Source organism: Hypanus sabinus, chromosome 7 (genome assembly GCF_030144855.1).
Source record: "Hypanus sabinus isolate sHypSab1 chromosome 7, sHypSab1.hap1, whole genome shotgun sequence".
Classification (NCBI taxonomy): domain Eukaryota; kingdom Metazoa; phylum Chordata; class Chondrichthyes; order Myliobatiformes; family Dasyatidae; genus Hypanus; species Hypanus sabinus.
The window spans coordinates 178305484-178332934 of record NC_082712.1 but is presented as its reverse complement, the minus strand read 5'-3'; the positions used below and the strand labels follow the sequence as shown (position 1 = coordinate 178332934).

Below are 27451 nucleotides of genomic sequence, written 5' to 3'. Positions count from 1 at the left end.
ATTTATAAAGACATTGCTGGGATTCGAGGGACTGAGTTATGGAAAGAATTTGAGCAGAACGGGACTTCATCCATTGGAACGTCGGAGATCTTGTAGAAGTGTATAAAATTATGAGGTTATAGATAGGGTGAATGCACCCAGCCTTTTCCCCGGCGTTGGGGAAACAAGAACTGAGAGAGCATAAGTTAAAGGCAAGACAGTAAAGACTTAATCAAAATCAGAGGGGCATTTTTTATCCCGGGGGAGGTAGGTATGTATATGGAACAATATGCCAGAGGAAGCTATCAAGGCACTTGGACAGGTACATGGGTAGGACGTGTACAAGGTTTAGAGCAGGGGTTTCCAACCTCTTTATACCATGGACTCCTGCTATTAACTGAGGGGTCCATGTTGGGAACCCCGAGTTTAGAGGGATATGCACCAAACACAGGCTGAGACCATCTTAGATGGGGATATTGGTCAGCATGGAACAGATGGGCCAAAGGGTCAGTTGTTTTGTTGATGACTTTAAATCCTGCTCAACACACACTAAATGTTGGAGGAATTAGCAGGTCAGGCAGCATCTATGGAGAGGAATAACCAGTCGACATTTCTGGCTAAGATCTTTCATCAGGACTGGAAAGGAAAGGGCAAAAGCCAGAATAAGGCGGCGGGGGAGAGCGGAAGGAGTACATGCTGGCAGGTGAGACCAGGTGATGGAGAAGGTGGTTGGGTGAGGGAGGTAATTGGTGGAAATGGTGTTCGGACACAACAGATTCTGCAGATGCTAGAAAACTGGGGTGAGCACAGGTGTCTGGAAAATAGAGGAGACGTAGGTGAGGGCAGCATCGATGGTGGAGGAAGGGAAACCCGATTCCTTAAAAATTCTCTGATGTCCCGGAAAGGAAAGCCTCATCCTGGGAACAGATACAGCAGAGGTGAAGGAACATTTTCCTGTGAAGCATTTTCACAGGAGATGGTGGGGGGGGAGGGGGAGAAGAGGTATTGTCAAGATCACCATGAGAATTGGTAGGTTTATAGAAGACATCTGGAGAGAGTTTGTCTCCAGAGATGCAGACAGAGAAATCGAGAAAGGAAAGAGAGGTGTCAGAGACAGACCAAGTGAATTTAAGGGCAATAATATACGAACATCTTCTTCCCCTCTGCCACCAGTTTTCTGAAAGGCCCATGAACCCCACCTTACTATGTCGCTCTCTTTTTTGTACTTTTCTCTATTCATTCTCAGAGTAAGTGAAAGTTTTTTCATGTATTGCACTGTACGGCTGCCACAGAACAAATTTCATGATGTACGTCAGTGGTAACAAAGCTGATTCTGATCCCACATGGCAATGGCACAAGGTCCAATTCTGGAGACACACGACAGTTTAGACCAGGTTAGACAGACGGACCACCACAGACAAATGAGGCAATTAGATGGTAATCCAACAAACGCAAGGACAACCTGCGCTTTGTGAGATCAAATGTAAAGGGTCAGTCCCTGTGGAGTGTTGAGGTCCAGAGAAATCCAGCGATCCATGGCCACAGCCGCTGAAAGTGGCTACGCAGGTCGATGGGGTGGTAAAGAAAGCTTGCTTGCCTTTTTTAATCGAGGCACTGAGTTCAAAATTCAGGAAGTTATGTTGCAGCTTTATCTATCTGTATACTACTAAAACTCTCATGCCCTGTCTGTCTGTGACCTCCAATTAGTGCAAATGGTGCAATACAGTGGCACTATTTTTGGCTAAATCGACTTAAAATGCGCTAACTTACAGAAGGCAGGCAAAGTTCAGGGTTATATATTCGTATAAAATTGCTCACTCGCCAAAATCAACAGCCCCCACTTTCACCCAATGTCAGCCATGATGGAAACTGTGACGCGACACCAAGACGCATGCGCAGGGCCAGCCTCAGCAGCGACACCAACCAGAGCAAAAGGGCAGGGCAGCTCAATTCCGAGCGGTCACATATCACCATCAGCATGTGCAGGATTGGGACAGATCTAACTGCCACCCATCAATAAGAGATAATTAAATCTTATTGTAATGGCGTACTTCAAGACACCCATCAAACCCTTTGCTGCAGTCAAAGGACAACAGTGACTATATCATGTCCATTTAGGAGAGCGCCAACCACATCATCAAGAATAATCAGCATCCTGGAGGCTTTGGTGTTACTGTTTCGTAACTTCTATCCAGCATTCGGGTAAAAAAATATGGTCAGCCTAATTATGCTACATGGAAAGAGAAGGGGGCCATCATGGTCAAGAGATGACGCCAAGTGGCAAGGAGAGGGAGAGAACAAGAATCGGATGAGGCCAGGGCCGCTCAACTCCAGGATCAAAGAGTCAGGACAAAAAAGATGAGAGAAGAAGGGACAGAGGAGGAGAGTCATGCACGTCTCCAGAATGACAACAACGGGTACAGGAGGAGGAGAGAGGAAGGGGCAAAGGAGCTGAGAAATGCACGTCTCCAAGATCAGAGACAAAGAACAAACAGCAGAAGAGATAAAGAGACGGGGGAGGAAAGGGCTGCACATCTCCAGAATGACAACGAGAGGCACACCCTTGTGCCTTGGCAGATCAACGAGAAACGATGCCGTCAAAAGTGTCCTTCGTGAAACGAGGAGGAGCTATTTTTGATTGCTATACGTCGGACTACTTGAATAAACTGAGGTTTTCTTCTTCAATTTCCAAAGCAAAGTGATACCAATAGCATTCAGGAAAATGTAATACTCATTCTGGTCACATCAGATTGCACCACCCTTCTCTCAAAGGGTCACCCCGTTGTCTAGTAAAACTCTGGTTAGACCGTCTCTGGAGTATTGGATACAACTCTGGTCACCCCATCGTGGGGAGGATGTTGGGGATTTGGAGCGGTTCAACAGGATGCTGCCTCTGTATTAGAGGGCACGGGCTATAATGAGAGGTTGTACAAACTTGTGTTGTTTACTCTGGAATGGCAGAGGCTGAGGTGAGAACTCAGAGTTTTATCAGACTCAGACAGAGTAGACAGACAGTGCCTTTTCCCAGAGTTAAAATGTCATATTGAAGGACCGAGCAGACTCGACGGGCCAGATTGCCTATGTCTGCACCTATATCTTATGTTCTTGTGTTACAGGGCATTTCAGAGTGTTTGTCAGGTTTTATGGGGGTGGGGGGGGGCCGGGCTGGTATTTACAGAGGTCCCGCAGAGTGTATTGGTATTTACAGTGAGTCTTGTGGAGTATATCGGTATCTACATGGTGTTTCAGGGAGTGTGCCGGTGTTCACAGAGGGTCCTGGGGAGTGTGTCAGTGTTTACGGGGGAGGGGGTCCGGGGAGTGTGTCAGTGTTTACGGGGGAGGTTCCCGGGGAGTGATTCAGTGTTTACGGGGGAGGGGGTCCGGGGAGTGTGTCAGTGTTTACGGGGGAGGTTCCCGGGGAGTGATTCAGTGTTTACGGGGGAGGGGGTCCGGGGAGTGTGTCAGTGTTTACAGGGGAGGGGGTCCGGGGAGTGTGTCAGTGTTTACGGGGGAGGGGGTCCGGGGAGTGTGTCAGTGTTTACGGGGGAGGTTCCCGGGGAGTGATTCAGTGTTTACGGGGGAGGGGGTCCGGGGAGTGTGTCAGTGTTTACGGGGGAGGTTCCCGGGGAGTGATTCAGTGTTTACGGGGGAGGGGGTCCGGGGAGTGTGTCAGTGTTTACGGGGGAGGGGGTCCGGGGAGTGTGTCAGTGTTTACGGGGGAGGTTCCCGGGGAGTGATTCAGTGTTTACAGGGGAGGGGGTCCGGGGAGTGTGTCAGTGTTTACGGGGGGGGGGGGGGGTCCCGGGGAGTGTGTCAGTGTTTACGGGGGGGGGGGGTCCCGGGGAGTGTGTCAGTGTTTACGGGGGGGGGGAGGGGGTCCGGGGAGTGTGTCAGTGTTTACGGGGGAGGTTCCCGGGGAGTGATTCAGTGTTTACAGGGGGGGGGGGGTTCCGGGGAGTGTGTCAGTGTTTACTGGGGGGGGGTCCCGGGGAGTGATTCAGTGTTTACAGGGGAGGTTCCCGGGGAGTGATTCAGTGTTTACGGGGGGGGGGAGGGGGAGGGGGTTCCGGGGAGTGTGTCAGTGTTTACGGGGGAGGGGGTCCGGGGAGTGATTCAGTGTTTACGGGGGGGGGGGGGAGGGGGTCCGGGGAGTGTGTCAGTGTTTACGGGGGGGGGGGTCCCGGGGAGTGATTCAGTGTTTACGGGGGGGGGGGGGGTCCCGGGGAGTGTGTCAGTGTTTACGGGGGGGGGGGTCCCGGGGAGTGATTCAGTGTTTACGGGGGGGGGGTTCCGGGGAGTGTGTCAGTGTTTACGGGGGGGAGGGGGTCCCGGGGAGTGTGTCAGTGTTTACGGGGGGAGGGGGTCACGGGGAGTGATTCAGTGTTTACGGGGAGGGGGGGTCCCGGGGAGTGTGTCAGTGTTTACGGGGGGGGGGGTCCCGGGGAGTGTGTCAGTGTTTACGGGGGGGGGGGGGTCCCGGGGAGTGTGTCAGTGTTTACTGGGGGGGGTCCCGGGGAATGTGTCAGTGTTTACGGGGGAGGTTCCCGGGGAGTGATTCAGTGTTTACGGAGGGGGGGGGGGTCCCGGGGAATGTGTCAGTGTTTACGGGGGGGGGGTCCCGGGGAGTGTGTCAGTGTTTACTGGGGGGGGGGTCCCGGGGAGTGTGTCAGTGTTTACGGGGGGGGGGGGGTCCCGGGGAATGTGTCAGTGTTTACGGGGGAGGTTCCCGGGGAGTGATTCAGAGTTTACGGGGGGGGGGGTCCCGGGGAGTGATTCAGTGTTTACGGGGGGGGGGGGGTCCCGGGGAGTGTGTCAGTGTTTACGGGGGAGGTTCCCGGGGAGTGATTCAGTGTTTACGGGGGGGGGGGGCCCGGGGAGTGTGTCAGTGTTTACTGGGGGGGGGGCCCGGGGAGTGTGTCAGTGTTTACTGGGGGGGGGGCCCGGGGAGTGTGTCAGTGTTTACTGGGGGGGGGCCCGGGGAGTGTGTCAGTGTTTACTGGGGGGGGGGGCCCGGGGAGTGTGTCAGTGTTTACGGGGGGGGAGGGGGTCCCGGGGAGTGTGTCAGTGTTTACGGGGGGAGGGGGTCCCGGGGAGTGATTCAGTGTTTACGGGGAGGGGGGGTCCCGGGGAGTGTGTCAGTGTTTACGGGGGGGGGGGGGTTCCGGGGAGTGTGTCAGTGTTTACTGGGGGGGGGTCCCGGGGAGTGATTCAGTGTTTACAGGGGAGGTTCCCGGGGAGTGATTCAGTGTTTACGGGGGGGGGAGGGGGAGGGGGTTCCGGGGAGTGTGTCAGTGTTTACTGGGGGGGGGTCCCGGGGAGTGATTCAGTGTTTACAGGGGAGGTTCCCGGGGAGTGATTCAGTGTTTACGGGGGGGGGAGGGGGAGGGGGTTCCGGGGAGTGTGTCAGTGTTTACGGGGGAGGGGGTCCGGGGAGTGATTCAGTGTTTACGGGGGGGGGGGGGAGGGTGTCCGGGGAGTGTGTCAGTGTTTACGGGGGGGGGGTCCCGGGGAGTGATTCAGTGTTTACGGGGGGGGGGGTCCCGGGGAGTGTGTCAGTGTTTACGGGGGAGGGGGGGTCCGGGGAGTGTGTCAGTGTTTACGGGGGGGGGTCCCGGGGAGTGATTCAGTGTTTACGGGGGGGGGGGTTCCGGGGAGTGTGTCAGTGTTTACGGGGGGGGAGGGGGTCCCGGGGAGTGTGTCAGTGTTTACGGGGGGAGGGGGTCCCGGGGAGTGATTCAGTGTTTACGGGGGGGGGCCCCCGGGGAGTGTGTCAGTGTTTACGGGGGAGGTTCCCGGGGAGTGATTCAGTGTTTACGGAGGGGGGGGGGTCCCGGGGAATGTGTCAGTGTTTACGGGGGGGGGGGGGTCCCGGGGAGTGTGTCAGTGTTTACGGGGGGGGGCCCCCGGGGAATGTGTCTGTGTTTACGGGGGAGGTTCCCGGGGAGTGATTCAGTGTTTACGGAGGGGGGGGGGGTCCCGGGGAATGTGTCAGTGTTTACGGGGGGGGGGGGGTCCCGGGGAGTGTGTCAGTGTTTACGGGGGGGGGGTCCCGGGGAGTGTGTCAGTGTTTACTGGGGGGGGTCCCGGGGAATGTGTCAGTGTTTACGGGGGAGGTTCCCGGGGAGTGATTCAGTGTTTACGGGGGGGGGGGGTCCCGGGGAGTGATTCAGTGTTTACGGGGGGGGGGGGGGTCCCGGGGAGTGTGTCAGTGTTTACGGGGGAGGTTCCCGGGAAGTGATTCAGTGTTTACGGGGGAGGTTCCCGGGGAGTGATTCAGTGTTTACGGGGGGGGGGCCCGGGGAGTGTGTCAGTGTTTACGGGGGGGGGGCCCGGGGAGTGTGTCAGTGTTTACTGGGGGGGGGGCCCGGGGAGTGTGTCAGTGTTTACTGGGGGGGGGCCCGGGGAGTGTGTCAGTGTTTACTGGGGGGGGGGGCCCGGGGAGTGTGTCAGTGTTTACTGGGGGGGGGGCCCGGGGAGTGTGTCAGTGTTTACTGGGGGGGGGGCTCGGGGAGTGTGTCAGTGTTTACTGGGGGGGGGGCCCGGGGAGTGTGTCAGTGTTTACGGGGGGGGGTCCCGGGGAGTGATTCAGTGTTTACGGAGGGGGGGGGTCCCGGGGAGTGATTCAGTGTTTACGGAGGGGGGGGGTCCCGGGGAGTGTGTCAGTGTTTACTGGGGGGGGGCCTGGGGAGTGTGTCAGTGTTTACTGGGGGGGGGCCCGGGGAGTGTGTCAGTGTTTACTGGAGGGGGGGGGTTCCCGGGGAGTGTGTCAGTGTTTACTGGAGGGGGGGGGCCCGGGGAGTGTGTCAGTGTTTACTGGGGGGGGGGCCCGGGGAGTGTGTCAGTGTTTACTGTGGGGGGGGCCCGGGGAGTGTGTCAGTGTTTACTGGAGGGGGGGGTTCCCGGGGAGTGTGTCAGTGTTTACTGGAGGGGGGGGTTCCCGGGGAGTGATTCAGTGTTTACCGGGGGGGGGGGTTCCGGGGAGTGTGTCAGTGTTTACGGGGGGGGGGTCCGGGGAGTGTGTCAGTGTTTACAGGGGGGGGGGGTCCCGGGGAGTGTGTCACTGTTTACGGGGGAGGGGGTCCCGGGGAGTGTGTCACTGTTTACGGGGGAGGGGGTCCCGGGGAGTGTGTCAGTGTTTACGGGGGAGGGGGTCCCGGGGAGTGTGTCAGTGTTTACGGAGGGGGAGGTTCCCGGGGAGTGATTCAGTGTTTACGGGGGGGGGGGGGTCCCGGGGAGTGTGTCAGTGTTTATGGGGGGTGGGGTCCCGGGGAGTGTGTCAGTGTTTACGGGGGAGGGGGTCCCGGGGAGTGATTCAGTGTTTACGGGGGGGGGGGGGGTCCCGGGGAATGTGTCAGTGTTTACGGGGGGGGGGGTCCCGGGGAGTGGGGCTGAGGGGGAAAAGGTCTCGTCATGATGGAATGGTGAAGCTGGCTCAGTAGGTGAGACGGTCTCATTCTGCTCCAATGTCTTACGACTCCCCAGCAAGTGGCAGAGAACTTGTTTTGCCACTCAATGACGTGGTTAGAAGTGTTAAACTTTGCCCCTGGTGGAACACCAGTGGTGACTGAAGGGTTATGATATTCCCCCACCTCAATACAAGTCTGATCACCGTCTTCAGCTGATTGGAGAAAAAGGTTTTTGTGTTGAAGGATTTCTTCCCCTTCCCTTAGTTTTTCCATTCACCACTGATTCCACTCCCACCCCTTCTCTTTTCCCATCACACCTGCCCGTTATCTCCCCTGGCACCCCTCCTCCTTCCTTTACTCCTGTAGTCCACTCTCCTCTCCCATCAGCCCTTCATCTCTTCCACCTATCCCCTCCCAGCTTCTCATTTCATCTCACCCCCCCACCCTCCAGGCTTCACCTATCCCCTTCTATCACGTACTCCAACCCCTCCCCACCTTTTTGTTCTGGCTCCTTTCCTCCCCCTTTCCAATCCTGATGAGGGGTCTCAGCCTGGAACGTTAACTCTTTATTCCCCTCCATAGTTGCTGAGTTCCTCCAGCATTTTGTGTATGTTGCTCTGGGATTCCAGCATCTGCAGAATCTCTCTTGTCTCTGATTGCTGATGCTCTCTGAGAAGAACAAACTCTGACTAAACTCAGCAATTACAAACACAAAACACTCTACTTCAAGTTCAAGCTTATTGTCATCTGACTTTACTATAAATACACCACCAAACAAAACCCTGTTCCTCTGGACTACAGAGAACCCACAAAACAATATTTCACACACAGCACAGAAAACAGAATGTTACCATAAATATGTTGACAAAATACCATTCAAAATGCAAGTAGAGTGCAGTACAGGTAAACAGTAGACAGATTGCTGAACTAGTGACAACACCTCCGTGTGGCAGGTGATTAACTGGTTAACTTCAATCGGTTTGCAGAGGGATTAGAGAGGGGTACTCTGCAGGAGGTACAACGTCTATGTATGGTTTGGAGGCTTCACATTTGTAAAATTACAAAGCCCTCCATTCCAGTCACAGGTGAAGACCCACCCCAAACACCAGCTGAGCACTGCCACAAGAAAGCAGTACCCCCACCACCCAGGCCATGCTCTCCTCTCAATGCTACCATCGGGAAGGAGGCGCAGGAGCCTCAGGACTCACACCACCAGGTTCGGGAGCAGTTATTACCCCTCAACCATCAGGCTCTTGAACCAGTGCGGATAACTTCACTCACCTCATCATTGAACTGATTCCACAACCTATGGACTCACACAACTCACGGTCCCAATATTATTTTTTATTTGCACATATATTCTTCTTTTGCTCATTGGCTGTTTGTCAGTCTTTGTTTACATGTAGATTTTTTTGTAGATTCTATTTTTTTTATATTTCCTGTAAATACCCACAAGGAAAGGAATCTCAGGGTTAACAAACATGTACATTGTTAATGAATTTACTTTGAATTTTCACCCCTGGGTTAAAGAAGTGAGATGGGTGCACTTCCTGTGGGTTGGTGAGCCTTTGACAACTATTGCAAGTCCTGCCGTGCCTCACATAGCCTCATTTCTCTCGAGGCTATGACCAGTCGGATGCCTGGATGACAGCCACCTTTCATCTGGATCCTCCCAGAGAAACGCGAGATTCCTGCCATGCCTGATCCCCTCCCTTCGACGTGCAGCAACCTGTCTGGGACAGTGAGGAATGCCAAGGGTATGCAGGGGTGAGCATCACTGATTCGCAGCTCCAACGACCCGGCTTCGATCATAACCTGCCCCGTTTATTTATTTGGAGACAAAGCACAGAACAGACTCAGAGACACACCGGGCAGCAACCCTGAGCTGTCCTGAAGCTCTTCGGACTGTGAAAGGAAACCGGAGGAGACGTGCATTCCATGAGGAGGAGGTGCAAACTTCTAGAGGACGATGTCAGAGTTGAACTCAAAACTCTTGATGCCCAAGCTGTGACAGCATTCTGTGAGTCACTACGCTCGCATGGCAGATGGTCACTTCTGTTCTTGCTTTGGAGTTTGCCAGCGGGTTCACCCCACCACCCCGCCCCTCCCCCCCGGATCTTCCGGTTCCGTCCGACATCCCAAAGGTGTGGCTTCATCGGCCACTGTGAATCTCCCCTCATGTGAGTAGGCGAGGCGTAGAACATGGGTGGGGAGAATGTGGCACTTCTACTGTGAAATTAACAGAATGGACAGGCGACACCTTCTCCCCAGGGGACATCCATTTAAGGTTTCGCAGGAAAGTAGAGGGGCACATCAACTCCATGGTAGGTAGTTGTTTTTTTATACACAGAGAGTGGCGGGTGTGTGGAATACCTTACCAGAGGCAGAGACATCAGGGACATTTCAGACACCCTGGGATAGGCAAATGGACAACAGAAAAATGGAGGGCTCTGTGGAAGGGAAACGTGAGATTGATCTTAAGAGCAAATTCAGCACAACATTGTGGGCCGAAGGGCCTGTACTGTGCTGCAGTGTTCTGTCTTCGATGTTCAAGAAATAAGGAGAAGGGAAAAAGGAATAATGGGATTGCTCTGCTATGTGCTACCATAATTCCAAAGGGCCAAATGGCAAATAATCTTTGTGTTACTCACAATGAAACCTAGAGAGCATCCAAACTTATTTCCCAGCAGATCACCTTGAATTCCAGAACAGTGGGATATGCCCATAATAATCATGAGTGAATCACTGAATGAAGAGTAATAGATCGTCCAGACCGGTGACTGGGAGCCCTCTCCCTCACACCCCACAGGATCGGAACACACCAACCAGACCGGTGACTGGGAGCCCTCTCCCTCACACCCCACAGGATCGGAACACACCAACCAGACCGGTGACTGGGAGCCCTCTCCCTCACACCCCACAGGATCGGAACACACCAACCAGACCGGTGACTGGGAGCCCTCTCCCTCACACCCCACAGGATCGGAACACACCAACCAGACCGGTGACTGGGAGCCCTCTCCCTCACACCCCACAGGATCGGAACACACCAACCAGACCGGTGACTGGGAGCCCTCTCCCTCACACCCCACAGGATCGGAACACACCAACCAGACCGGTGACTGGGAGCCCTCTCCCTCACACCCCACAGGATCGGAACACACCAACCAGACCGGTGACTGGGAGCCCTCTCCCTCACACCCCACAGGATCGGAACACACCAACCAGACCGGTGACTGGGAGCCCTCTCCCTCACACCCCACAGGATCGGAACACACCAACCAGACCGGTGACTGGGAGCCCTCTCCCTCACACCCCACAGGATCGGAACACACCAACCAGACCGGTGACTGGGAGCCCTCTCCCTCACACCCCACAGGATCGGAACACACCAACCAGACCGGTGACTGGGAGCCCTCTCCCTCACTGCTTACAGCCCCCAACCTGATCAGGTTACACTGTCACTCATTACTTGTCCGCTTTTCATAAACCCATGAGAATTACCTTGATAGAATCAAGGAAAAATACAGCAAAGCAAGGCCCTTCAGCCCATCTTATCTGTGGCACAGCGTTTAAACTGCCTAGTCCCATCGGCCTGCACCGGGACCATAGCCTCGGTACCCCCATCCAAATACCAATCCAAACATCACTCAAACGTTGAAATCGAGTTCGCGTGCATCACTTGAGCTAACAGCTAGATTCACATTCTTATGACCCTCTGAGTGAAAAAGTTTCCCCTCAAGTTCCCCTTAAACCTCACTTTTCACCCTTAACCCATGACCTCTAATTGTTGGTCAACCCAACCCCAGTAGAAAAAGCCTGCTTGTATTTATCCTAAGTATATTCCTCATAGAATCTCCCCCCCCAATCTTCTACATTCTAAAGAATACAGTCCTAACCCATTCAATTTCTTCTTGTAGCTCAGGTCCTTCAGACCTGGCAACATCCTTATAAATTTTCTCCATGCTCTTTCAACCTTTTAACATTCCTGTGGGTAGCTGACCAAAACTGCACACAGTACTCCGAATTAGGCCTCACCAACATCTCATACAACTTCAACATGACATCCCATCTCCTGCACTCTTTGGCCAATGTGCCAGAAGCTATCCACCTGTGACGTCACTTTCAATGGATTATGGACCTACATTGCCAGATCCCTTTGTTCTCCCCGACTCCTCAGTGCCCGACCGTTCACTGTGTGAGACCTACCTGATTGGTCCTTCCGAAGTGCAACACCTCCCACTTGATGCATTAAATTCCAGCTGGTCCACATCCTGATTCAAATTCTGATAGACTTCCTTGCTGTCCGCTATTCCCCCAATCTTGGTGTCATCCGCAAATTTGCTGATCCAGTTAACCACATAATCATCCAGATGTGACGAACAACAACCACCCACCCCTGTGACACAACACGAGTCACGGGCCTCCAGTCACAGAGGTAACCACCTACAACCACTCTCTGGCTTTCCCCACAAAGTTAATTTCTTACCTCATAATAAATGCCAAGCAACTAAACCACCCATGAGGGACCTTGTCAAATCCATGTCAACATCCACTGCCTTGCCTTCAAGTTTCCTGGTAACTTTCTCAAAAAACTCCACAAGATTGAGTAGTCAAGACATTCTACGCACAAAGCCATGCTGCCCATCCCTAATCCGTCTCTGTCTATTCAAATAGTTATATATCTGGTCCCTTAGAATACATTCCAATAACATTCCCAATACTGATGTCAGGCTCACCAGCCTCTAGTTTCCTGGTTTATTTTTAGAGCCTTTCTTCGCTCTGCTCCAATCCTCCGGTAGCTCATCTGGTACTAAGGATGATTTAAACATCTCTGTTAGGGCCCCTGCAATCTCTTCAATCCCTCCCACATGGTCTGTGAAAACACCTCGTCAGGCCCTGTGGATTTATCCACCCTAATTTGCATCATGACAGCAAACACCTCCTCCTCTAATCTGGAGAGAGTCAGCTTCTGTCAGTTCCTCCGTCTCTGCCACATCTGCTCTCAGGATGAGGCTTTTCATTCCAGAGCAAAGGAGATGTCCTCCTTCTTCAAAGGGATTCCCTTCCATCACCATCAATGCTGCCCTCAATCACATCTCTTCTACTCTCACGCATATCTGCTCTTACCCCATCCTCCCGCCATCAACTCAAGTCACTTTTTATTGTCATTTCGACCACAACTGCTGGTACAATACAGTACACAGTAAAAATGAGACGTTTTTCAGGACCTTGGTGCGACATGAAACAAAACAAAAACTACACTGAACTACGTAAAAACTACACAGCATGGTAGCCATGCTGTCAGGATTAAGGTTCCTCATATCTTAACCCACCATCCCACCAGACTCTGCGTCCAGCACATAATTCTCCGTGACTTCCACCACCCAGCACACCTTTCCCTCCCCCCTACTTTCCGTAGGGATCGCTCGCTACGCAACTCCCTTGTCTATTCGTCCTGCCCCACTGATCTCCCTCCTGGCATTTGTCCTTGCAAGTGGAACAAGTGCTACACCTGCCCCTACACCTCCTCCCTCACCACCATTCAGAGCCCCAAACAGTCCTTCCAGGTGAGGCAACTCTTCATCTGTGAGTGGTTGGAGTCATCTACCTATCCGGTGCTCTCAGTGTATATCGGTAAAGGGATCTCCCAGTGGCCACCCATTTTAATTCCACTTCCCATTTCCATATATCTATCCATCGCATCCTCCACTGTCGTGATGAGGCCACACTCAGGTTGGAGGAGCAATACTTTATATTCTGTCTGGGTAGCCTCCAAACTGATGGCATGAACATCGATTTGTCAAACTTCCAGTAATGCCCCCACCCACCCTTCACCATCCCCTTTTCCTTTCTCACCTCATCTCCTTGCCTGCCCAGCACCTCCCTCTGGTGCTCCTCCCCCCTCCATGGCCTCTAATGATTCCCCCTTCTCCAGCCCTGTATCTCTTCCACCCATCAACTTCCCAGCTCTTGACTTCAGCCCTCCTGCTCCCACACCCACTGTGGTTTCACCTATCCCTCCGCTCCCCCCACCCTTTTACTCTGACTCCTCATTGTTTTTTGCCCGGTCTCAGCCCGAAACGTTGACTGTAGCCTGGCTGACCGAGTTGCTCCGGCGTTTGTGTGTGTGAAGTGAAGTGAAAGTGGCTCTGCCTCATGTCTGTAGACTGTGTCCATCTCCTGAGTACATACAGAAGTAAAAAATTAATGATACCCCCCCCCCCCCCCCCGCCCCGCTCCCTGTTTTGGCTCCATGCATGGAACACCATTGAATCTTCCAGAGGACCAATTTTGTCCCTTGTGATCCTTCTGCTCTAACCATATCTGCAGAATTCCTGAGGATTCTCCGTCACCTTGTCTGCTGGGCAACCTCATGCCTTTTACTCCTCCAGATTTCCTTCTTCCTCTGTGTTGGAGATCACTTTGTTGATCGTCTATTCTGGTTTATGATGCAGCCACCTGTGTGGATTCTGAGATTCCCCTCTCCGTCTGTCAAAGGTTTACTGTGAAGCAGGTTGAAAGAATCAGAACACAAAGAGGGCGCCAGCGGTCAGCGTGACACTGTTACAGCTCCAGCGCTGGAGTTCCGAGTTCAAGTCTAATGTCGTCCGTACATCCTCCATGTGGAACGAGTGGCTTTCCTCTGGGCGCTCCAGTTTCATCACACAGTCAAAAGCATAACAGGCAGTAGATTCATTGTTCATTGTGAACTGTCCTGTGATTAGAGGCACAGGAGAATTTACAACCCTGGGGTTAAATCAGGAGTCGCCGGGCAGTGCGGCTCTAAGGGTCCATTCCTTGCTGTATCTTTAAATAAACAAATCCTAAACCTCTCGTTGTCCTTAATAAATACCTTCTTCACACTCTGGCCCTGACTGGCAAATTGTCCTGTTTCTTGAAGTCCATCAAAGGAGCAGATTGTTGGAATCATGCAGAATGGATGTGGAGAGGAAGTTTCCTTAGGTGAGAGAGACGAGGACCAGAGGGCATAGCCTCAAAATAGGGGGATAGCCCTTTAGAACAGAGATGAGGAGGAATTTCTTTAGCCAGTGGGTAGTGAATCTGTGGAATTCATTGAGTATGTTTAAATTGCAGTTTGATATGTTCTTGATTGGTCTGTGTGTGAAAGGTTGTGGGGAGAGGGCAGGAGAATGGGTTTGAGAGGGATAATAAATCAGCCATGATGGAATGGAGGAGCAGACTTCATGGGCCAAATGGCCTAATTCTGCTCCCATATCTGAAGGTCTTATTCAGCACAGGACAGGCCCTTTGGCTCTACTGGCCCATGCTGAGCAAGATGTTCTTCCAGGCTAGTTCCATTTACCAGCTTCTGACCTTCATCCCTCTGAGGTAGCGTAGCGATTAGCACAACGCTTTACAGCGCCTTAGGTAGGTAATCAGTGTTCAATTGTCTCCAAGGAGTTTGCATGTTCTCCCTGTGACCGCGTGGGTTTCCTCCGATACCCCAAAGGTGTGCCGGTCACTCGGTCACTAGGTTGTGGGCATAACACGTTGGTGTCAGCAGCACGGCGGCACACTTGTGAGCTGCCCACAGCGTATCCTTGGACTGTGTTGGTCACTGACACAAGTGACATAGTTCAAAGTACATGTGACAAATACAACTAATCTTTGCCTTCATAAACTTTTCCAATTCATGTACCTGCCCAAATGCCTCTTCAGTGTTCTCAGTGAATCTGCCTCATACACTGCTTCGGGTAGTTTGTTCTAATTTGCAGAAACTTTGCCCGTCAGCATCCGAATAGATTTATTAAACTTCTCATTATGACATACGCCCTCTAATCCAGGCTGCAACCTGTTATGCTGCTTCTACACATCCATCTAGCCCAAGGGTTCTGACTTCTTTTATCCCATTGGTGGTTCAATTAAACATTCAATTACCGTTAAACAAGGGTTCAGTAACCCCTGATCTAGCCTGTTATCCCATTGGTGGTTCAATTACCATTAAACAGGGGTTCAGTAATCCCCAGTAACCCCTGATCTAGCCTGTTATCCCATTGGTGGTTCAATTACCATTAAACAAGGGTTCAGTAACCCAGTAACCCATGATCTAGCCTGTTCTAGCTCTGCGTAAGACCACTCTCCAGTCAATCCCACCGCCTGCCACTCTCATTACGGCCCTAAATACATTCAACTTGCGGAATTGATTCAATTCAGTGGGTTTGGAACCACAGGATGATAGAGCTGAGGATGAGGCAGCAGGTATACAAGAAGATAATGCGTGTAATATGAATGTATGAAAGGGCAAGCCAATGATTGAGTACAAATGCAGACAGAGCAATGAGTTAAATTGTGCCACAATGGAAAATTCAAAAGAGTGAAGAGTGCAGGACTGAAGGTGCTGTATTTCGGAATAAAGGGGATGAACTCGTGGTGCAATTAGAGATCAGTTGGTATGATGTTGTGGGCATCACTGAATCGTGGCTGAAGGCAGGCCATAGCTGGGAGCTTAATATCGAAGGTCATACTTTGTATCGAAAGGACAGGCAGGAAGGCATAGGCTTTCTGTTGGAAAGAGGTGACAGAGGGTCAGAGAATGTTGAATCTTTGTGGGTGGAGTTCAGAAATTGCAAGGGTAAAAAAAAACATTATGGGAATCATATATGGGCCTCCAAATAGTAGCCAAGATGTGGAGTTGAGATTGCAAAGGGAGCTGGAAAAGGCTTGTAATAAGGGTAATGTCACAATTATAATGCGGGACTTCAATATGCAAGAGGATTGGGAAAATCAGGTTGGAGTCAGATGTTAAGAGAGGGAATTTACGAATGCCTATGAGATGGCTTTTTAAAGCAGCTCGTGCTTGAGCCTACTTGGAGAAAGGCCTTCTGAGGGTGGGTGTTTTGTAATAACCCGGAGCTTAATGTGAAGGAAGCCTTAGGAGGCAGTGATCATCACATGATTGAATTCATACTGCAATCTGAGAGGGAGAAGCCTAACTCACTTGTATCAGTATCACAATGGAATAAAGGGAATTACAGAGGCACGAGAGAGGAGCTTGCCCAGGTGGACTGGAGGAGGGTACTGGCGGGGATGATGGTAGAGCAAAGCTGAGATGGTTGAAGTATTTGGGAATAGTTACAAGGTGCAGGATAGGTATGTCTCACTGAGGGAATAGTTCTCAAATGGCAGGTATAGGCAACTGTGGCTGACAATGGAAGTTGAGGACTGCATAAAGGCCAAGGAAAGGTCATATAAGGTAGCAAAAGTGAGTGGGAGGTTGGATGATTGGGAAGCTTTTAAAATCCACAAATGGCAACTAAAAGAGCTTTAAGACAGGAAAAGATGAAATATAAGGGCAGCCTAGCCAATAATATAAAGCAAGATACCAAAAATTTTTTCAGTTTTATAAAGAGTGATATGGAGGTGAGATATGATGTTGGACCACTGGAAAATGATGCTGGTGAGGTAGTAATGGGAGACAAAGAAATGGCAGATGAAAATGGATACTTCTCATCTGTCTTCCCTGTGATAGACACTAGCAGTGTGCCAGAGGTCCGTGAGTATCAGGGAGCAGGAGTGAGTGCCACTGCTATTACAAAGGAAAAAGTGCTAGGGAAACTCAAAGGTCTTAAGGTGGATAAGTCACCTGGACCAGATGGACTACATCCCAGAGTTCTGACAGAGGTTGCTGAAGAGATAACGGATGCATTGGTCATGATCTTTCAGGAATCACTTGATTCTGGCATGGTCCAGGAGGACTGGAAGATTGCAAATGTCACTCCACTCTTTAAGAAGGGAGGAAGGCAAAAGAAAGGAAATTATAGGCCAATTAGCCCAACCTCAGTGGTTGGGAAAATGTTGGAGTCTATTATTAAGGACGAGATTTTGAGGTACCTGGAGACTAATGATAAAATAAGTCAAAGTCAACATGGTTTCTGGAAAGGGAAATTGTACCTGACAAATCTGTTGAGAGTTCTTTGGGGAAGTAACAAGCAGGGCGGACAGAGGAGAGGCAGTGGATGTCAATTAATTGGATTTTCAGAAGGCGTTTGACAAGGTGCCACACGGGGCTGCTTAACGTGATAAAATCCCATGGCATTACAGGAAAGATACTGGCAGGAGACAGCGAATGGGAATAAAGGGGCCTTTTCTGGTTGGCTGCCAGTGACTGGTGTTCCTCAGGGGTCAGTATTGCGACCACTACTTTTCAAATTGTTTGTCAATGATTTAGAGAATGGAATTGATGGCTTTGTGGCAAAGTTTGTGAATGATACAAAGATAGGTGGAGGGGTAGGTAGTGCTGAGGAAGCAATGTGATTGCAGCAGGACTTAGACAAATTGGAAGAATGGGCAAAAAAGTGGAAGATGGAATACAGTGTTGGGAAATGTATGATAATGCATTTTGGTAAAAGGAAAAACAGTGCAGACTATTATCTAAATGGGAGAAGGTTCAAACATCAGAGGTGCAGAGGGACTTAGGAGTCCTCGTGCAAGACTCCCAGAAGGTTAATTTACAGATTTGGCGTTTATTTCAAGGGGAATTGAATATAAAAGCAAGGAGATAAGGTTGAGCCTTTATAAGACACTAGTAAAGCCATACTTGGGAGTATTGTCAACAGTTTTGGGCCTCATATTGCAGAAAGGATGTGTTGTCATTGGAGAGTCCGGATGAGGTTCATGAAGATGATCTTAGAAATGAAGGGGTTAACATATGAGGAGCGTTTGGCAGCTTTGGGCCTGTACTCACTGGAATTGAGAAGAACTTGGGAGGATCTCATTGAAACCTACTGAATGTTGAAAGGACTAGGTAGGGTGGATGTGGAGAGGATGATTTGTCTGGTGGGGATATCCAGAACTAGAGGGCACAGCCTCAAAATTCAGGGGTGACACTTTAGAACAGATGTAAGGAGGAATTTTTTTTTTAGCCAGAGAGTAGTGAATCTGTGAAATCCTCTGCCACAAACTGCAGTGGAGGCCAAGTCCATAGGTTTAGTTAAGGTGGAGGTTGATCGTTTCCTGATCAGTCAGGGCATCAAAGGATATGTCAAGAAGGCAGGTATTTGGGGTGGAGTGGGGTCCGGGATCAGCCATGATAGAATGGCAGAGCAGACTCGATGAGCTGAATGGCCTAGTTCCACTCCTATGTCTTATGGTCTGATGGTCTTAAAATTCAACAGGAACTGCTTAGTGAAGGCTAATGGATGAAAATGAATGGACTAACTCCCGAGGAAAGCTTGGGATTTTATCCACTGAGTTTGGAAAACAGGGAATTTGATGGAAGCATATTAAATCCTAAGCGGTCTCGATGGAACGAACGTAGAGAGGATGTTACCACGGCGTGTCCTCAGAGTGTGTGGATCAGCTGCCTGGTGTGTATATGGACATTTTTAATCTCTCCCTCTCCCAGTGTGTAGTGCCCTCCTGTTTCAAATCGTCCATTGTTGTCCCTGTACAAAAGAAATCCAAGGTAGTTTGCCTGAACAATTGGAGCCCAGTCGTACTCCCGCAATTATAAGCAAATGCTTTGAGATTACATCTGCAACATGCTACCACCCACACTGGACCCCTACAATTCGCCTACTGACAGAACTGATCTAGCAATGATGCCACAGCCACAGCACTACACACTGTCCTGACTCTCCTGGAGAAGAGGGATGCATATGTTAGAATGCTGTTCCTGGACTACAGTTCAACATTCAACACCATAATTCCCTCCAGACTTCCCAGGAAGCTCAGAGACCTCGGCCTGCACCCCACCTTGTGTAGCTGGATCCTGGATCGCCGACAGGTGATAAGGATGGGCTCCCTCAACTCTGCCCGTCTGACCCTCAACACAGGTGCCCCCCAGGGTTGTGTCCTGAGTCCCCTTCTCTACTCCCTTTACACCCGTGACTGTGCGGCCACACACAGCTCCAATCCGCTGATCAAGTTTGCAGATGACACAACATTGATCAGCCTTATTTCTAGCGGTGATGAGACAGCCTGCTGAGGAGAGGTTGACACCCTGACACAGTGGTGCCAGGATAACAACCTCAATGTCCAAAAAAAACAAAAGAGCTGATTGTGGATTACAGGAGGAACAGAGACAGGCTCGACCTGATCAACATCAACGGGTCTGCAGTTGTGAAGATGAGTAGTCTCCTCAGTACACTCATCACTAAAGATCTCACCTGGACTGTACACACCGGCTTTATGCCAAAAAAACCACAACAGCATCTTTTCCACCTCAGCTGACTGAAGGAGTTCAGCATGGGCCCCCAAATCCTCACGACCTTCTACAGGGGCCCCACTGAGCATCCTGACTGTCTGTATCACCGCCTGGTACAGGAACTGCACAACCTTGATTGCCGGGCACTGCAGAGAGTGCAGTGCATCTGTGGATGTGAACTTCCCTCCAATAAGGACATTTACAGCAGCAGGTGCAGAGAGAAGGTCTGGAAGATCAACGGGGCCACCGGTCACCCCAACCATAAACTGTTTCAGCTGCTTCCGTCTGGAAAATGGTGCCACAGCATTAAAGCCAGGACTGATAGGCTATGGGACAGCTCCTTTCTACAAGCCATTAGACATAAATTCACACGTCTGTACATCGCAATGGAGTCGTAACACAAAGATTTTTACTCCCTCACATTGTGAGATGGATGTAGGATTTAAGTAAATTCAAATTCCTTTGTGGGAGAACCTAGCAAACCAGAATGAATCTCCCTGGAGGTAGATGCATTAGGGACATTTCAGAGAGGGCTCTGCAGGAGGGAGGGGTTAGGTTGATCTTGGAGTAGGTTAAATGATTGGCACAGCAATATTGTGCTGTAGTGTGGTTCATGGACCCCTTGGGCAATGGTAGCAGTCGATTGCATTCAAAAGGTCGCAACCCCTGATTTACAGGAATGGGGCATCAGGTATCACACACAGCTTTGGTCCCTTTGTTCAAGGGAGGATATGCTGGCAGAGTGAGCCTGCAAAAGATTCACTTCGACAAGGTCTGGAATGAGAGGACTGTCTCACTTTGGTTTACAAAAGCAGACTCGCACTCTTTGGAGTTACCGAGGAGAGATCTGATTGAAACACAACACACAAAGAGACCATGACAGGGAGATTCTGACGTGCTTCCACCAGAAGGGAAGTCTCACACAAGCGGACATCACGGTAAGATTCACCACACAGAGTGTGGGTGTGTGCAATGCACGGTCAGGACAGTGGTATTGGCAGGCACATCAGGGGCGCTTCAGAGACACAGATGGAATATAGAACACACACTACAGGCCCTTCAGCCCACAATGTTGTGCTGGCCATGTAACCTACTCCAGAAGCTGCCTAGAATTTCCCTATTGCACACACTCACCACTCTCTGAGTGAAAAATTTACCCCTGACATCCCGCCTGTACCTACTTCCAAGCATCTTAAAGCCCCTCATGATAGCCATGTCAGCCCTGGGGAAAAGCCTCTGACTATCCACACGATCAATGCCTCTCATCATCTTGTACATCTCTATCAGGTCACCTCTCATCCTCCGTCGCTCCAAGGAGAAAAGGCTGAGTTCACTCAACCTATTCTCATAAGGCATGTTCCCCAATCCAAGCTACATCCTTGTAAATCTCCTCTGCACCCTTTCTATAGTTTCCATATCCTTCCTGTAGTGAGGCGACCAGAACTGAGCACAGTACTCCAAGTGGAGTCTAAGATCTTATATAGATTTAACATTACCTCACGATTCTTGAACTCAGTTCCATGGCTGATTGATTGATGACAGCCATCACACCATACACCTTCTTAACAACACTGTCAACACGCGCAGCAGCTTTGAGTGCCCTATGGACACAGACTCCAAGATCTCACAGATCCTCCACACTGCCAAGAGTCTTACCATTATTATTATATCCTGTCTCCAAAATGAACCACTTCACACTTATCTGGGTTGGACTCCATCTGCCACTTCTTAGCCCAGTTTTGCATCCTATCAATGTCCCGCTGTAACCTCTGACAGCCCTCCACACTATCCACAACACCTCCAACCTTTGTGTCATCAGCAGACTTACTAACCCATCCCTCCACTTCCTCATCCAGTTCATTTATAAAAATCACAAAGAGAGGGGGTCCCAGAACAAATCCCAGTGGAACACCACTGGTCACCAACCTCCATGAAGAATATGGCCTGTCTACAACTACTCTCTGCCTTCTCTGGTCAAGCCAATTCTGGATCCATAAAGAAAGGTCTCCTTGGATCGCATGCCTCCTTACTTTTTCAATAAGCCTTGCATGGGGTACCTTATCAAATGCCTTGCTGAACTCCATATACACAACATTTACTGCTCTTCCTTCATCAATGTGTTTAGTCCCATCCTCAAAAAATTCAATCAGGCTCATAAGGCACAACCTGCCTTTGACAAAGCCATGCTGACTATTCCTAATCATATTATGTCTCTCCAAATGCTCATAAATCCTGCCTCTCAGGATCTTCTCCAACAAATTGCCCACCACTGAAGAAAGATTCACTGGTCGATTATTTCCTGGGTCATCTCTACTCCCTTTCTTGAACAAGGGAACAACATTTGCAACCTTCCAATCCTCTGGTACTCCCTTCCCTATTGAAAATGCGAAGATCATCGCCAGAGACTCAGCAATTTCCTCCCTTGCTTCCTACAGTAGCCTGGGGCACAACTTGTCTGGTCCTGGCAACTTATCTAACTTAATACCTTTCAAAAGATCCAGCACATCCTCTTTCTGAATGACTATACGCTCAAGCATTTCAGTCTCCTGTAAGCCATCCCCACAATTGCTGAGGTCCATTCCACTGGTGAATACTGAAGCAGAGTATTCATTCAGTACCTCCGCTACCTCCTCTGACTCCAAGCACACATTTCCACGGTCACAGCTGATTGGTCCTGTTCTTGCACGGCTCATCAGCCAGCACATAGATAACAGATGAAAGAAGGGTTTTGTGGGTGGGAAGGATTAGACTGACTTTGGAGTAGGTTACAAGGTCAGCAGAATATTGTGGGCAGATTATCTATACTGTTCTATCTTCTGTGTCTAACAAAACATAAATATGTAAAAAGCAAATATCTATTTAAGGCAATGATGAGAGAAACATCTCCTCTCAGAGAGTAATGACTACTGGAATTTTCTCTTCAACAGGCAGCTGAAACAGTCATTAAAAATTTGAACACAGAGTTAGATTAATTCTTTATCTCCTCATCTGCACAGTTATGGTGTTTGCATGCTATTAGCCTCCCTGCAGACATTTTCTCTGTAATAACATTCAGTGGCCACTTTATTAGGTACACCAGTACACCTGCTTATTAATGCAAATATCTAATCAGCCAATCATGTGGCAGCAACTCATACAAGCATGCAGACATGATAAAGAGGTTCAGATGATGTTCAGACCAAATTTCAGAATGGGGAAAAAATGTGATCTAAGTGAATTTGACTGTGGAAAGACTGTTGGTGCCAGATGGGGTGGTTTGAGTATCTCAGAAACTGCTGATCCCCTGGGATTTTCATGCACATGCGAGAGTTTAGAGAGAATAGTGCAAAAAACATCCAGTGAGTGACAGTTCTGTGGGAGAGGTCAGAGTTCAAGCTGATAGAAAGGCAACAGTAAATCAAATAACCACGTGTTACAACAGTGGTGTGGAGAAGAGTGTCTCTGAATGCACATGTCAGACATTGAAGTGGATGGTCGACAGCAGCAGAAGACCACAAACGTACTCTCAGTGGCCCCAGGAGTGGCCAATAAGGAGGGTACTGAGTGTAAATCTACATATATTTGATTACCTCGACAGAACATACAACGGTCCAGAATAGGAACAGGTCCTACAGCTCACCAGGTCTGTGCTGAACACAAAGCAAAGTAAACTAAATCTTTTCATACAAGATCTATATCCTTACATATTCACGTGCACGTTCAATAACTTCTTCAGCATCACTACCATATCTGCCTCCACCACCACCCCTGGCAATGCGTTCCAGGCACCCACCACGCTGTTAAACATAACATCTCATTTGTACATGATACCAGATACTATTTTATGATTCCCAGATCCCTTTTGCTATACCCCATTACCTCAAAGTGTAAAGTTATTATCAAAGTACATTTATGTCACCACGGACGAGTCTGAAAATCACTTTCTTGCGGGCATTCACCGCAGAATCGATGAGACAGCACCCATCAGGACAAACAACCAGTCTGCAATTACTGAAGAAAGGAAATTAAAATAAAAAGTAATAAATAAGCAATAAATATCAAGAACACGAGATGAAGAGTCATTGAGAGTGAGTCCAGAGAGGTTGTTGGAACAGTTCAGTGTTGGGGTGAGTGAAGTTCTCCCCTCTGGTTCAGGAGCCTGATGACTGAGGGGTGATAGCTGTTCCTGAACCCGGTGGTGCGGGTCCTGTACCTCCTTGCTGACGGCAGCAGCGAGAAGAGAGCATGGCCTGGGTCATCCTTCCTACCTTTCAGGTGCTCCTGGACCAGGACCTCCAGCCGCTCCAGCCTGTCCTGCAGCCGGCGGCTCTCGCTATGCTCCTGCCGCGGTGGCCGCTCGGCCGTGGGAGGCTGCGCCTTGCTGACCCAGGCGACGTAGATGAGACACAGGAGGTTGACGAGGGCGCCCAGGATCACACAGCTGCCCAGCAGCGAGCCGCCCTTCCTGCAGCGGTGCGCCATGCCACCGGCTCCGGCGAGATGGCCGCTCCGCCCCCCGCGTCCCGGCTGCAGGGCGGGACTGCGCTCCCGGGCCCGGTGTCTCTCCGGCTCTGCAGCCGGTTAACGAGCTCCATCTACGGGCCGAGTTCATCCATTCCGCGGCACCCCACCGACCCCAGTCCGGAACCGGCGGCGTCTGCGCATTGCTCCTGCTGGGAGGGGGTGGGACTGAGGGAGCCCACCCTCTCCCTCCCCTTCCCCTCATTCCCCTCCTGTCTCTCTCCCTCTCTCCATCGCTTAGTCCCTCCCTCTCTCTCCCCCTCCTGACTCTAACCCCTTCCCCCCTCTCTACCTCAAACCCCCACCCTCGCTCTCCACCACTCCCTCTCTCACCCCGCTTCCCTTACCCCTCCCACCCTCTCACACCAGCCCGATCCGTGCGACCGGAGATAAATTGTCCACGTTTCTGATCTCTCTGAGAGAGAGGAATTGTCCACGTTTCAGATCTCGACAGGAAAGAGGAATTGTCCATGTTTCCGATCTCTGTGAGAGAGAGATTGTCAATGTTTCAGATCTCTACAGGAAAGAGGAATTGTCCATGTTTCAGATCTCTACAGGAAAGAGGAATTGTCCATGTTTCCGATCTCTGAGAGAGAGAGAGAGAGAGGAATTGTCCACGTTTCCGATCTCTGTGACAGAGAGAGGAATTGTCCACGTTTCCGATCTCTGTGACAGAGAGAGGAATTGTCCACGTTTCAGATCTCTGCAGGAAAGAGGAATTGTCCACGTTTCCGATCTCTGTGAGAGAGGAATTGTCCACGTTTCAGATCTCTGTGAGAGACAAATTGTCCACGTTTCAGATCTCTGAGAGAGAGGAATTGTCCACCTTTCCGATCTCAGAGAGAGAGGAATTGTCCATGTTTCAGATCTCTACAGGAAAGAGGAATTGTCCATGTTTTTGATCTGTGTGAGAGAGGAATTGTCCATGTTTCAGATCTCTGAGAGAGAGAGGAATTATCCATGTTTCAGATCTCTGAGAGAGAGGAATTGTCCATGTTTCCGATCTCTGTGACAGAGAGAGGAATTGTCCATGTTTCAGATCTCTGCAGGAAAGAGGAATTGGCCACGTTTCTGATCACTGTGAGAGAGAAGAATTGTCCATGTTTCAGATCTCTGCAGGAAAGAGGAATTGTCCGTGTTTCCGATCTCAGAGAGAGAGGAATTGTCCACGTTTCTGATCTCTACAGGAAAGAGGAATTGTCCATGTTTCAGATCTCTGTGAGAGAGAGGAATTGTCCACGTTTCTGATCTCTACAGGAAAGAGGAATTGTCCATGTTTCCGATCTCTGTGAGAGAGAAATTGTCCACGTTTCAGGTCTCTGTGAGAGACGAATTGTCCACGTTTCAGATCTCTGAGAGAGAGGAATTGTCCACCTTTCCGATCTCAGAGAGAGAGGAATTGTCCATGTTTCAGATCTCTGAGAGAGAGGAATTGTCCATGTTTCAGATCTCTACAGGAAAGAGGAATTGTCCATGTTTTTGGTCTCTGTGAGAGAGAAGAATTGTCCACGTTTCAGATCTCTGTGAGAGAGAAGAATTGTCCATGTTTCCAATCTCTGTGAGAGAGGAATTGCCCACATTTCCGATCTCTGTGAGAGAGAGGAATTGTCCATGTTTCAGATCTCGACAGGAAAGAGGAATTGTCCACGTTTCCAATCTCTGAGAGAGAGAGGAATTGTTCATGTTTCCAATCTCTGAGAGAGAGAGGAATTGTCCATGTTTCCGATCTCTGAGAGGGAGAGGAATTGTCCACATTTCCGATCTATGAGAGAGAGAGGAATTGTTCATGTTTCCGATCTCTGTTAGAGAGAGAGGAATTGCCCATGTTTCCGATCTCTGTGAGAGAGAGGAAGTCCATGTTTCAGATCTTTACAGGAAAGAGGAATTGGCCACGTTTCCGATCTCTGAGAGAGAGAGTAATTGTCCACGTTTCCGATCTCTGTGTGAGAGAGAGAGGAATTGTCCACGTTTCCGATCTCTGAGAGAGAGAGAGAGAGAGGAATTGTCCACGTTTCCGATCTCTGTGAGAGAGAGAGGAATTGTCCACGTTTCCGATCTCTGTGAGAGAGGAATTGTCCACGTTTCAGATCTCTGTGAGAGACAAATTGTCCATGTTTCAGATCTCTGAGAGAGAGGAATTGTCCACCTTTCCGATCTCAGAGAGAGAGGAATTGTCCATGTTTCAGATCTCTACAGGAAAGAGGAATTGTCCATGTTTTTGATCTCTGAGAGAGAGAAGAATTGTCCATGTTTCAGATCTCTGTGAGAGAGGGATTGTCCATGTTTCCATTCTCTGTGAGAGAGGAATTGTCCATGTTTCCGATCTCTGTGAGAGAGAGAGGAATTGTCCATGTTTCAGATCTCTGCAGGAAAGAGGAATTGTCCATGTTTCTGATCACTGTGAGAGAGAGGAATTGTCCATGTTTCAGATCTCTGCAGGAAAGAGGAATTGTCCATGTTTCCGATCTCAGAGAGAGAGGAATTGTCCACGTTTCTGATCTCTACAGGAAAGAGGAATTGTCCATGTTTCCGATCTCTGTGAGAGAGAGGAATTGTCCACGTTTCAGGTCTCTGTGAGAGACGAATTGTCCACGTTTCAGATCTCTGAGAGAGAGGAATTGTCCACCTTTCCGATCTCAGAGAGAGAGGAATTGTCCATGTTTCCAATCTCTACAGGAAAGAGGAATTGTCCATGTTTTTGATCTCTGTGAGAGAGAGGAATTGTCCATGTTTCAGATCTCTACAGGAAAAAGGAATTGTCCATGTTTTTGATCCCTGTGAGAGAGAAGAATTGTCCATGTTTCAGATCTCTGTGAGAGAGGGATTGTCCATGTTTCCATTCTCTGTGAGAGAGGAATTGTCCATGTTTCAGATCTCTACAGGAAAGAGGAATTGTCCATGTGTCTGATCTCTGTGAGAGAGAGGAATTTTCCACATTTCCGATCTCTGTGAGAGAGAGGAATTTTCCATGGTTTCAGAATTCTGTGAGAGAGGAATTGTCCACATTTCAGATCTCTGTGAGAGACAAATTGTCCACGTTTCAGATCTCTGAGAGAGAGGAATTGTCCACCTTTCCGATCTCAGAGAGAGAGGAATTGTCCATGTTTCAGATCTCCACAGGAAAGAGGAATTGTCCACCTTTCCGATCTCAGAGAGAGAGGAATTGTCCACGTTTCAGATCTCTGTGAGAGACAAATTGTCCACATTTCAGATCTCTGAGAGAGAGGAATTGTCCACGTTTCAGATCTCTGTGAGAGACAAATTGTCCACATTTCAGATCTCTGAGAGAGAGGAATTGTCCACCTTTCCGATCTCAGAGAGAGAGGAATTGTCCATGTTTCAGATCTCTACAGGAAAAAGGAATTGTCCATGTGTCTGATCTCTGTGAGAGAGAGGA

The 27451-nt window shown here is 50.0% G+C and overlaps 1 protein-coding gene across 1 annotated transcript in view; it reads right to left on the bottom strand.

The window, feature by feature from the left end:
- galnt18b (UDP-N-acetyl-alpha-D-galactosamine:polypeptide N-acetylgalactosaminyltransferase 18b) overlaps positions 1-24137 on the bottom strand; it is a 112012-nt gene extending 87875 nt beyond the window's left edge. The window contains exon 1 of the mRNA XM_059976229.1: positions 23802-24137. Within this exon, the coding sequence (XP_059832212.1) occupies positions 23802-24015 (214 nt within the window). The 5' untranslated portion in view covers positions 24016-24137. The remainder of the gene's footprint in view (positions 1-23801) is intronic.
- Between the last annotated feature and the right edge of the window lie 3314 nt (positions 24138-27451).